Source organism: Leopardus geoffroyi, chromosome A2, assembly GCF_018350155.1.
Source record: "Leopardus geoffroyi isolate Oge1 chromosome A2, O.geoffroyi_Oge1_pat1.0, whole genome shotgun sequence".
In the NCBI taxonomy this organism is placed as follows: Eukaryota; Metazoa; Chordata; class Mammalia; order Carnivora; family Felidae; genus Leopardus; species Leopardus geoffroyi.
The window spans coordinates 96,127,278-96,139,718 of record NC_059331.1 but is presented as its reverse complement, the minus strand read 5'-3'; the positions used below and the strand labels follow the sequence as shown (position 1 = coordinate 96,139,718).

Sequence of the window (12,441 nt, the reverse complement as noted above, 5' to 3'; positions counted from 1 at the left end):
TGCGCCCCCCGGCCCACACACACATCCCCCTACTCCCGTCTCTGTCCTGTCTCCACAAGCAAAAACAGCTCCCTGCCCTCCGCGGCTTCTCTCTCCCCTAGTTCACCTCTCTGCACCATGTACCTGCTGAGTTCTGTGGTTCAGGTTGTGCAGATTGTTGTGTTAATCCTCAGATCAGTTTTCTAGGTGTGCAGGATGGTTTAGTGTTGATCTGGCTGTATTTCATGGACGCGAGATGCAAAGAAAACTTCCATGCTGTTCCACCATCTTTGCTCCTGTCCCTGAGTATTATAGTTTTGATGTTGGAAGGGATGCGTGCCACTTCTAAATAATAGTTTTTAGCTATTTTTGACTTTGTATAGAAGTTTTCGAATATATCATCTATAGCTTAAAGCACTATTTCCTGGGATTTGGTAGGAGTTTCTGCCGAGCAATTGAACCAAGTGCAGGCCTTACTGTGTACTGAGACCCCCCACTAAGCCATTGCCTTTTTTTTCAGGTTGAAGTAATATATCAAAGTATTTCCTGAAGGGGTACCTACTAATTTATTCATGTAAAATTGAGATACTTACTTCCTTGGTTACTTGGTTACTTGGTTACTTCCAAGCTAGCTGTACTCTCAATTATACCTCTTCTAACATAATTTCTATTTGACTTGCAGGGCCTGTTTGGCCTGTGTTAATTTTCTAATTCCAGCTAACTCACTTCAAATCGGAGAGGTCATCCCAATGAGTCACAAGGCCTCCATGGGTCAGGCATTCAGTTTCAACAAGGTCCTAGCAGCAGGTTGATAGGTGAATTTCTCTAAAATGGTTGTACTTAGTGGCTGCATCAGGCAGGTGGCAATGTTGTGCTGGGAAATGGTCTGCATACTTTCACAGGAGTGATTTCCTTTCTCCTGCTGGGGTTTCTTTTATTGTTTCTGTTGGACCACTGGAAAGGAGACAGCTGGGCTAACCGGGGAGCAATTTACATGCCCCGCTGTTACTTCTCTGGGTATGGCAGTCCTCGAATGGGAGAAATCCCAGTGACAATTATGAGACAGGTAATCGTAAGCATTAACCCATCAATTCCACATTTGGATTTGGAACCTGCAACATTACACTGAATCACCCATAAGGCCCCACTCATAAGGGAAGGCCTCCCTTCTCTGCTGTGGAGCTTGTGCAAACAGTGTAAAATATGTGTGAGTTGGGAGCTATAGCAGGTGGCATATGGGTGCAGGATCCTGCTATCCCCCTTCCAAGAGAGTGGGAAACCTGAGGAGGTGGGAGAGGCTAACCTGTGGGGAAGAAACTGAACTGTTGGCTTTTTTCTCCTTTAGCCCCTCACTCCAGGGTCAGTGCTCCAACTAGCTCTCCCATGGCAGTGGTGATGCCTGTCAGCATCCAGAGAGAACCAGGCCCCCGAGGCTCCTTTCTTCTCCACGTGCCACAATGTGTTTTACCCACATTGTGAGGGCCGCCTGCTCTACACTCTCAGGCAAGGCTTTGCATACACTTTTGCAGTTGAACAGTGTCACGACTGCTTGCAGCCCAACCAAACGAACCTTTAAAGTTTTTGGTCTACCTAAAGCTCTCAATCAAAAAGCAAGTTTCTTATTGCTGACAGCATTTATTTTATGTTTGGGGGCTCCTTGACTCAGGAACTACAGCAATATAACCTTTCAGATAGGGCCACAGGAATTGCTGATTGCTTGTCATTAAAATATTCCTTCCTCTGCCTGCCTGCAGGAATCACCAGCCATCAAGGTACCATTTGGGCAGCTTGTTTAATCCTAGCTTTTATGGTTAAGACTTTAAACATTAGGTTAACTTCTGTTCACTAGTAAGTAGGACAGAGGGAAGCCTTTCTCCCTCACCCCCCACCTGTCACCTGGGTGAGAGCATTCACTACCAGGTAGATTCTGGTGAGTCTTAGATTCCCAAATCTGGCCCATGGTTCCTCTTCCAGAAAAATCATGTTTCTGTCAGCATTCCATCCCCATAGCCAAAATTGCCAGGTCTGGGATTTGATTTTACCCTATCAGTACGAACCAGTAAGTTGACCTGTCACAGTATCATGGCTGCTGACAGAAGACACAAGACTCCTGGGTCAGAGGTCAAGGATTTTATTTAGCATTCTTAACACAGCCTGCAGAATGAACATTAGCATGTTTGTTGCAGTTCCCATTGTCCCTAGATCCACACGGGCAATGCACTGGGCCCGGAGAGATGTCAAGCATGCAATTGAGAAACACAGGGTGAGGAATCCACTTTTACAGCAGGCCTGCTCCCTGTCCTCAAGGTTACTAACTACATACATCCTGAGAAATACCCAGGCAAAACTGTTGTCAGCCCTGTGGTCTTGGCCCACCCAGCAAAGCGTGTAGGTGCAGAAGAGGTGCAACAGAACTGGACAGTCTTGTCTGACAGCTTTTCCAATATTGTGTTTTGTTTGTTCTTTCGTGTATTTCTCTTTCATCCTCTCTGTAAGTGGACGCCCTGTGCAGGCTAGGCCCTTGGGCAATAGCTGGCTACAAAATGATGTGTAGCCTAATCAAGAATGTTTTCAAAGTATAGTTTCAAAAACTGAAGAAGGATAAGTCCTTTAAAAGTGTGCCCACCACTCAGTATGTCAGCCACCTGTCAGTCCTAAGTGGGACAGAGAGCTAAAGAAAACTTTTCTGGTCCATCTCTCTTTAAGAATTAGGACTACTTCCAGTTTCTAAAATAAGGACAGTCACATAATAGTCTGGAAACGGCCACTTACATTTTTCTAGAAAGAAATCTATTCTGGTGAGAGGGTGATGACTGACAAGGCAGTAATATACCGTTGCTAAGGAGAAGACCCAATAATTATGCTGATGGTCCAAGGCTGACATAATATAACTCAGCCCAAGTGTAGAGCATGTGACAATTTTTTTTCTTACAGAGTTTTTCAGCCTTAAAAAGACTCCCAAAATTTGTTATTTAGATTCCAAGATTTTACTCTTCAGAGATATACTAACTGTAACTGTTTTAAAATTACAAAGCAAACTTCAGTTAAGTCTCAGCTTTTAATTCATGACAGGTAATAAGCAACAACATTTGAGAACTAAAAGGAGAACAAAAATGAGATCGGTGGCTGCAATAAACAACATCTGAAGAATCATTCAGTAGATGGACATTAGTGATTAAGCTTCAGAGTCACACGATGAAAAACATAAATACATGACTAAGTAGTTATCCCTGGCAGACCCCACAAAGCCTGAAGTTCAGATGCAAAGGGCTGTTTTGGTAACTTAGAGGAGATAGAGTAATACAGTGATGGTGTTTCTATTCATTTGGCATAAACTCTTTTTCCTGTCCTAAGCAGTTTCACAAAACACCTTAAAATTCTATCTTTTCCTGTGTGTTTCTATTAGAGATTTCAAGGAAAAATCCTAACACTTTTCTCCTGAAAGTGATGAAAATAAAAGCACTGAAGTCACAATGTTTTAACACATTGTCATGCAGTGTTTCAGAGTTTATCTTTGGGGTATAAAATAGTAAGTGGGCTAGTGTAAAAAATATTATGCACTAATTAGTTACATGTAAGAACCAAATTAATCCCATTTTTTTGGAGAGAATTTAATTTGAAGAAAATCAGCTTCCTGACTTGGTTAAAACAAAGTCTATAATGTAATGAGACAAAAGTGAAGTAGTTTAAGTAATAAATGTTTAATCAAAGAATTTTACATATTAACAGCATTCATTTGGCCAAACATCTACACGTTTGTAGAATCCTACTGTATATAAAGTGGGAATGTATCAAGTATAGACTATGAAAGTGCAAATAACAAGTCAAGGTTAGAGTAATTTTTTTTTTTACATTATAAAATTAACTTGTTTACAAAATAGGCTTTGCCAAACTTTATTTCTGAACTGTAAAGTCAATGACTGTGTTGTTTTTAAAATATGTACCAAGGAAATACAAATTGAATAATGATCATTTTTCATGCTCAGGAGATAGCACAGAAACAAAGGGTACTGCACAAGGCGCAAGGAACCAGAACCCATCACATACACTGTCTTCACACAGAGCACTCTTTCTCACCTTATTGCAGCTTCGCAAGACACCTCAATGTGATACAAAGACTCTTTCTATTGAAAAGTTACAACTCGGTCTAAAAACTGATTGGTGTTGATATTTTTAATCCAAAATAAATTTGTAAAAAAATCCTTTAATGGACTGTTTCAGTTGAATATACAGTAATACACTGTAGACAAAGTCAATATTTTCCCCAACTAATTTACTGGGGATTGATATCACTGTTTCTGAAGACCGGGGAAATAAAAGCTAATGTGGACCTTTGATATCCATGGCCTAGGAGCGATTCACACACAGTTTATTCTAAGGGAACCCGAGGAATATTAAGTACTCTAATAGAGTGTCCTAGCCATATGAATTCCAAGTACAAGAGTTTCAGAAACAGGTTTTGGAGGAAAAAAAAATAAAAACCGTAATCACAACTCACATGGATATCCATACTAATGTAACCTTTTACCCAGCCCAGGACTTGCCTGTACAAACTCAGTACTGAAATTTTGGTATCTGTAGATTTCTGGTAAGAATCTGGCAAAACATTAAATGGAGTGTTGCATATCTATTTTGTTTATGTTACGCTAGTTTTGATAATATGTAAGTAAAACAGCCATTCCAACAGTTTACTCTAGTTTTAATTACACACTGTATCACTGTATCTTAATTACAACTAAGACCAGTATTTTCTTCACAGTAAGACACTGATAACTAGGAAGTTGATTTTTTTCCAACACTAAACAGTAATCACACAGCAAATGAGTATTGTGCAATAGAACAAACACATGTCAGCATTTGCTATTTAGGCAAACAAACCGATTGAACATTTAGTTGTTATATTTACTGTAAAGGCAAGGCCATGGGTGGTTTTATGGAGGTCTTTGCAATTCATAGCATAGTTACTTCAGAAGAGACACTGAAATTTCAATTACTCACTTATTTAACTGGCAACTATCCATTTAGTTAGGCAAAGGCACGGTAACATGTTGCGCAGGATGTTTTATTGAAATTTTTTAATAATTGTGGGATTTACTATAACTCATGAAAACTCCACTTTTTTTCTATTTTATAAAACACCATTAAAAGTAATTGCACCCATTAGTAATTAGAATGCACTGTAAAAGTGTGAAAACAAAGAACTATGATTGCACTTCCAATAAAGTGTCTCTTAAAATACAGCACCGCTGTTGCTAATCAACTGTATTTTAATATTAAAATAAACTGTTTTTAACAGCAGCATTAGGTTTAGTTAACTTAAGCTACAGGCTACATTTATTTAAATGCAGTCTCCATGGCAACAAAAGCCCATTATATTCTGGTACCAAGTGGCACCTTCAACTCCCGAGAAGGCTGAGACTACTCTGGAGCCCTCTAGGACACTGCACACCTAAACACCTTGTTAGTGCACGAGTCAGTTTGGCACAAGTGGACTGGAAATAGACATGAAAAGAAATCTTTGATTCATGTGAATATTAAAACTACACTGTGGTAGACGTAGCACTAAAGAGATGCCTTGGATACCTCAATTCACACCGCTCAGACAAAAAGGAATAAAGTTATAGAAGAGCACAAAGAGATTGAGGAACAACATGTTATCAGATCTGTCCAAAATAACTTCTAAAATGAAGAAAACTTTTTTCTTTAAAACAGGAAAAAACCACCCAAGGATTAGGAGTAAGCCTTTAATTTAAACATTCAATTTAAGTATCGCTGACTTTAGGCTAAACAGAGGACTGCATTTTCTCACAATGTGGAATCTAGCCTATTTATTCCATTTGTGTTTCTCTTACTCTTCTTTTTTGTCAGCACAAAGGGGAAAAGCTATCCAATTAAATACAAAAGAAATTCCCTCTGAGGTAAAAATCAGAAATGAAGCTACCATTCAAGGGAACTCCTTCGTATTCAATACTAATGTCAGTGGTTTATAATTGAGTTGGAATTAAGTGGATCAAGTCTCTACAAAGCATACTCCACTAGAATACCATCTGTACCTGTGATTCGTTTAGAGCCCAGAGGTGTGCAGTTCACACTAAATGTACTTGTTCAAGCCAGTCACTTGAGGCCTGAGGTGTTTGGCTTGAAGCATCTGAACCATCCCCATTGTTGGCTGCCTCATTACTACTAATGCCAGCTTGAGATGCTGCTTCCCCAGCCAGAGTATTTTCTTCCAAAGGATTTTCTTCTTCTATTTGGGTTCCTCTACCTTCACTGACCACGGCATCTTCAAACACTGAATCTTCTGGTGGCACCAGCTCCACATCCCTCTTACCTTCTGATTCATCTTTGACACAGGGGAGCTGGGGATCTGCACTGATTTCTGTAACTGCTGGAGGAATCAGGGCGATACTCTGAGGATTCATGTCATGAAACCAAGCCATGATGTTGCCAAGAAGATTGTCATTGATGTTGGCATCCTGGCCAGCTGAGTCAGGGTCACTGGATGAGGGATAGAATTCACTTCTCGCCTCACTGAGAGGGTGTGAACTTAGAGTGTCAGTTGAAAATGGGTCACTCTCTGCTCCTAATCTCATGAGGCTGTCACCAAGTTCCAACAGCTCAGAGCTGCTCAGTGCAGCCCGAGGGCTATCTGTGTTCCTGGGGACCGAGTCTAGTCTGGAAGGTAAAGAGGTGCCTATCGCTCCTAAGGATGCTTCATTATTGAGGAAGTCTCTATTTTCCTCATCAATGGCCAGCCCGGATTCTTGCAATGACAATTGTATTGCAAGAAGTATATTGGGATCATCTTCATCCAGGGAACTCAGAGCCTGAGGCAACAGAAAGTTAAATCACTTTAAAATTTAAAAGGAAAAATTATTTAACCTAATGAAGTTTACCAACTATTCCTTCACCAGATAAATAATACTACCTCTATTTATACAGAATTATTGCTTTATCTACTCAAATCTTAATTTTTTCCTTGTCCATGATAAAGAGAAAAAAAATTCCTTAAGATAACTGACATTTAGGAATCTTTTCCTGTAGTACATCTCTGAAACAAAGATTTTTAATGAAAGGAAGAAAAAGAGCAATAAAGTAAAAATAGGAAGTCAGGCTAAACAGAGAAAGAGCAAAAACAGGAACAGTGAGGCTGCCCACAAAGGCTACCTGAAGAGAGTCCTGGTTTTCAGAGCGACTGGCAGGGGTGTAGTCACGCAGGGAAGAGCTGTGCAGCACGCTCATTGATGCGGAACTTACCACAGAGGCACCCGGCCTGCGGCCACTGCCACCATCTGGGATGTCTGTTTCAAAGCAAGTGGAACCAGAGACAATTCAGTCATACAAGATTTCACACATGTTTTTTGCACTTATTTTTTTAATTTTTATGTTAGCAAGCAGGGGAGAGGGGCAGAGGGACAGAGAGGGAGAATCTTAAGCAGACTCCACACTCAGCGCAGAGCCCAATGCAGGGCTCAATCCCACAACCATGGGATCATGAGCCAAAATCAAGAGTCGGAAGCTTGGGGCGCCTGGGTGGCTCAGTAGATTCAATGTCCAACTCTTGATCTCTGCTCAGATCACGATCTCACAATTTGTGGGTTTGAGCCCCACGGTGGTGGGCTCTGTGCTGACAGGGTGCAGCCTGCTTCAGATTCTGTGTCTTCCCCTCTCTGCCCCTACCAGGTGCATGCCCATGTGCTGTCAATCTCAAAATATATAAATAAGCTTTAAAAAAAAAAAAAGTCAGATGCTCAGTGGACTGAGCCATCCTGGCACCCCGACACATCTTTTTATTTTAGTCAATAATTTCTCTTTCAGTGCTGGTGAAAACCTGTGTTCACATGTTCACTTAATCTTTCAGAGATTCTCCTCCCTATATGTCTCATCAAAATATATCTAATATTACCACTTCAAACACGATTGCTCTTTACGTTTTTGTTTGCATTACATATGGTTCTATTCATAAATGCAAGTGCTACCACCACTCTTTTTTTCTTAAGCAATAACAAAGGTATTTTAGTTTTCAAAGTTCTTAAAACTAAAGAATTTTGGAATTACAATAGCCTGAAGAACAAATCTTTAGGTTCATTGATCCTGATTTATTAAATATGATCTGCTGACATAAGAATTTGAAGATTTTCCATTAAGAATTTAACATTTAAAAGTTGATAATCAAAATAATTGATTTCTAGAGGCGCCTGGGTGGCTCAGTCGGTTAAGTGTCTGACTTTGGTTCAGGTCATGATCTCACAGTTTGAGTTCAAGCCCTGCATAGGGCTCTGTGCTGACAGCTCAGAGCCTGGAGCCTGCCTCGGATTCTGTGTCTCCCTCTCTCTCCCTGCCCCTCCCCTGCTCACATACTCCTTCTCTCTCTCAAACATTAAAAAATAAATTTTAAATGATTTCAGAAATTTTCTTTTAAAGAATGTTAACGGGAGAAGTGAAGCTAGGAGGAAAATATTCCATGAACACAGTAACAGTGATCAACAGCTACAATTTATTGAGTGCTCTCTAGGTGTTACTAGTGCTTAATTAAGGGTTTTATACACATTATCTCATTTAATGCTCACAATGAGCCCACAATGTGGCACTGTTTTTATTGCTTCTTAAAATGAGGAGACTAAATCTTAGAGAAGTTAAGTCAACTTGACTGAAGTCTTACACTGATACATAGAGATGGGGTCATGAATGCAGGTTCCAGCTGACTCCACAGCCCATGTTCTTTTTTTTTTTTTTTTTTAATGTTTATTTATTTTTGAAAGAGACAGTGAGCGAGCAAGTGCAAGTGGGAGAGGGGCAAAGAGAGAGGGAGACACAGAATCTGAAACAGGCTCCAGGCTCTGAGCTGTCAGCACAGAGCCCAAAGCGGTGCGCAAACCCACGAGTTGTAAGATCATGATCTGAGCCAAAGTCAGATGCTTAACCAACTGAGCCACCCAGATGCCACTCCACCGCTCATGTTCTTAACCTCTCTGGTTTTATGTATTCTGTGACATTCAAAGCATCTGCATATTGATTATATATCTACACTACAAACTATTTCACAAACATTTAAATTTGCCAGTTTTAAGAATAAATTCAAGAGAACTAAAAAGACTAAAACCGAGCCAAATTAAGAGCTTACCTAAAGTGCTTTCACTCGGCTCATCAGGGTCTGGAGGGTTACTGAGCAGACTGTGCACATCTCCTCGACGGCGTTGTTGTCTGTGCCTCCTCCGATACTGAAATTCAGCATATTCCTGCATAAACCAAAGGTTATAAAATACAGAAGAGCATGCAATTTTTTTTAATGCAAATAAAACACTTTTTTTCCAGGAAAAAAAAATGTGTGATTTTATATACATATAAAGTCACTTGGCATTAACGAAAGAAACTTCAGGTTTTGCCATGCCAAGGAAACAGAAAAGGTAAAATGGAAAAAGAAAAATTTTAAATAGTCATTACAACTGCCTGGATAAATTGGGAATACTTGCAAGCTCCAATGCCAGGGCAGAACTGAGCCTTTTTCATATGCCTGGGTCTTGTTACATAATGTTTAACACCATAACGATTTTGCTAATATAAGTTAGGCTTTTATTAATATAAGCTAGGCTCTTGGAGGTCTGGTTTTTAAAAAGTGACTGTGATATATGCAACAGAAAGGGGAAAAAAAGAGTGTACACTACCAATTGCTTATCAGACTATGAGATTTTGTATTCCTTGGGACTACAACATATCATACTCACAAGTTAAATGATTAAAAGAAAAATGTGAAATTAGCTTTAAAATAAGATGTCACTTGGCTTCCTTCCTATATTAGTTAATATGTGGGGCTATCTACAACACAGGCAAAGGGCATATGGGAAGGATGAAGGTATGGGTGGAGGCAGAACCCGGGACCACCTGCTACTACCTGGGTATACACATACTTTTCCAGGTTTTAGTGACGGAAGAGATTAAAAGAGAGGCCAGTCAGTGTGCATGACACTAGCACAGATAAGCTTATTTTGAGAATCATTATAGAATCTTTCAGTGATAAACACAAATATACTCAGGTTTATGATCATCCTGGTTACCCTAGGATATTCAATATGTTTATGTTGTGAAAGTACTAGAATAAAAACAAAGACAAGTTTTTACATCATAAATAATACTTTCACATCACACTACTCTGGTTAAATTTATTTAAACTCCATTTATGTAAACAAGCAGTTGGACTCCAATATGAAATGGGAGGCATCCTACCAGGTTAGAAACCAAGAAAGAGCCTACAGGTTCTCAGAGGGATTATTTAGGTTCTTTAAAATTTACTGCTGAGCTGTGGTATGAGTTCTTCCTTTGCTGGAGGCCCATGATCCCAAACTGGATAACTATTATGTGTCATCATGGTTCACTAGACCACTGAGGAACACTGCATTTCTTAGCCAAAGATGGCATGAAAATTTTATTTCAGTTCAAGGTTTATATTTAAGGACAATTTGCTTCCTTTGTACACTTGAATACAGTACAAAAAGTTATTCTGAATTAATAGTAAACTATTAGTTTGGTTACTATTACTATTAGTTAGTAATAGTAAACTATTACTAACCACATAATACACATATTTCCAATTTAAGAAAACTAAAATTTGGGTTAAAAACAACCATAAAAGAGGGGTGCCTGGGTGGCTCAGTTGGTTAAGCATCGACTTCGGCTCAGGTCATGATCTCACAGTTTGTGGGTTGGAGCCCTGTGTCAGGCTCTGTGCTGTCAGCTCAGAGCCCGGAGCCTGCTTCAGATTCTGTGTGTCCCTCTCTCTCAAAAATAAATAAAACATGAAAAAAATTTTTTTAAGAACAACCATAAAAGAAACTTGTTATAATTACTCTGATGGTAAACCCAATAGCATTCTCTCATGATGCAATAGGCTTAAAAAAATTGATCTCATAAAATTAAACCTATCTGAAAATTTCTAAGAATTCCTAGATTTTTATGTAAGCATATGAAAAAGGTTTAGTTGTGGTACTCCAAAAGGTTGAAGAGTGTTAAGGTTACAGACAAGACTGAGAAATTTTAAGATTTATAGGAGAAAAAGCTGCTAGGAGCTTTTTGTTGAGCACTAATTTATTGAGCACCACATTTATCAGTGACTTAAAGAGATGCTTTAATCCTTCTAGAACTTCTATGGGGTAGATGCTGTCATCCAGATTTTACAGATGAGAAATTAAGGAAGAATGGGGAGCCTAAAGTGTAATAAGTTCCAGAGCTAGACCTTGAATTCAGGTGTCCCTCAGACTTTAACACTTATGCTCTTTCCTCTGGGCTCCACTGCCTTTAAAGTGGTACAAAATACTTATGATTGTCACTGACTCAATTTAATTAAAAAAGGAGAAAGATGGAATTAACTTGACTGAAAAAATATAAATTCAACCTAAAAGTCTATTGAAGTTTGGTAACACTAATTTTTTTTTTTTCCAAAGTATATATGAAGGCAAAGAGCTAATTTTTAAAGATATTATTTTGGCAGTTACTTGATAGTCAGAATTTTAGAGTTTCATACTGTAGAGTAATTCTTTAGACTTGCAATAAGGTTTACATAAAAGCTTGGTGTTTCAATGTGTCAAAGACTTTAAAGAAAAATAAAAGTAGTTAAAAATTCTTATAAAACTTATGAACACATAAAAATAAATTTAAGAAGGAAATGTTACTTATACTTTCATAATTCTCAATCTCTGGAGAACAAGAGCTCGATAATTTTATTCATAAATATTCACATGTGAGGTAGCAAGCTTTCCTGTTTTTTACAAAATGAATCTGTGTCAGTCACATTAGTAGGTCCTCAATATTCAAGGACAAATATTTAGGATTCCTAAAGTTACTGTCAGAGCTAGAAGCTACAAGAGATGTGTACATGACTATGAGTACACTGGTAAAGGTTTTATTTTTGCTCAAATAAAGCTAAATTGTTTTCTACCTTGAAATACTGAAATCTTTAGTACTTTTTTTTTCATAACTGAAGCTTGTTTTTCATGCTTTTAGGTAGAAATTTTCCATAACATCCTCAAAGTTATAATAGAATAATAAGCATAGCATAGAAAAAGGTTCATAATTTATTTTATAACAGTTTCAGTAATATATTAAAGTCTTTATGCAATTTAAGTGAATTAAAAATTTTCCATATCAGAGCTCAAAGCACAAATTGTTTTCTCAAGTCAGTATTTTCTTAGATATATCTACCAATACAACAGGCCACAAGGTGATTGCAAGTATCCTCAGTAGCTAAAAAGACAAAGTATCTGTTTTAAATAATCCACAGTCATTTCTCGATAATTTCATTCTCCTTCAGTTGAAGACAACAAATGGGCTATAAATTATAAAGTTTCACTGTTTGTCCTGCTCCCTTCTAAGAACTAAGTTAAAAGGTTATTGTAGCACAAACACCAGATAGTATACTGTTTTAGAGAATAAGGAAGGAGAGACAGAAGTAGAGATAACTGCTAAAAC

General features: G+C 38.5%; 1 protein-coding gene across 3 annotated transcripts in view; it reads right to left on the bottom strand.

Annotated features, from left to right (window-relative positions):
* Window positions 1-3,661: 3,661 nt before the first annotated feature.
* Window positions 3,662-12,441, bottom strand: part of ANKIB1 (ankyrin repeat and IBR domain containing 1) — a 145,791-nt gene continuing 137,011 nt past the window's right edge. For 2 of the 3 annotated variants that reach the window (XM_045497041.1, XM_045497042.1), the window contains exons 18-20: window positions 9,104-9,218; window positions 7,147-7,280; window positions 3,662-6,806 (exon numbers count right to left, since the gene is read on the bottom strand). In XM_045497041.1, coding sequence (XP_045352997.1) covers window positions 6,066-6,806; window positions 7,147-7,280; window positions 9,104-9,218 — 990 coding nt within the window. In that variant the 3' untranslated portion in view covers window positions 3,662-6,065. The remainder of the gene's footprint in view (window positions 6,807-7,146; window positions 7,281-9,103; window positions 9,219-12,441) is intronic. The other variant, XM_045497043.1, reaches the window with a different exon arrangement.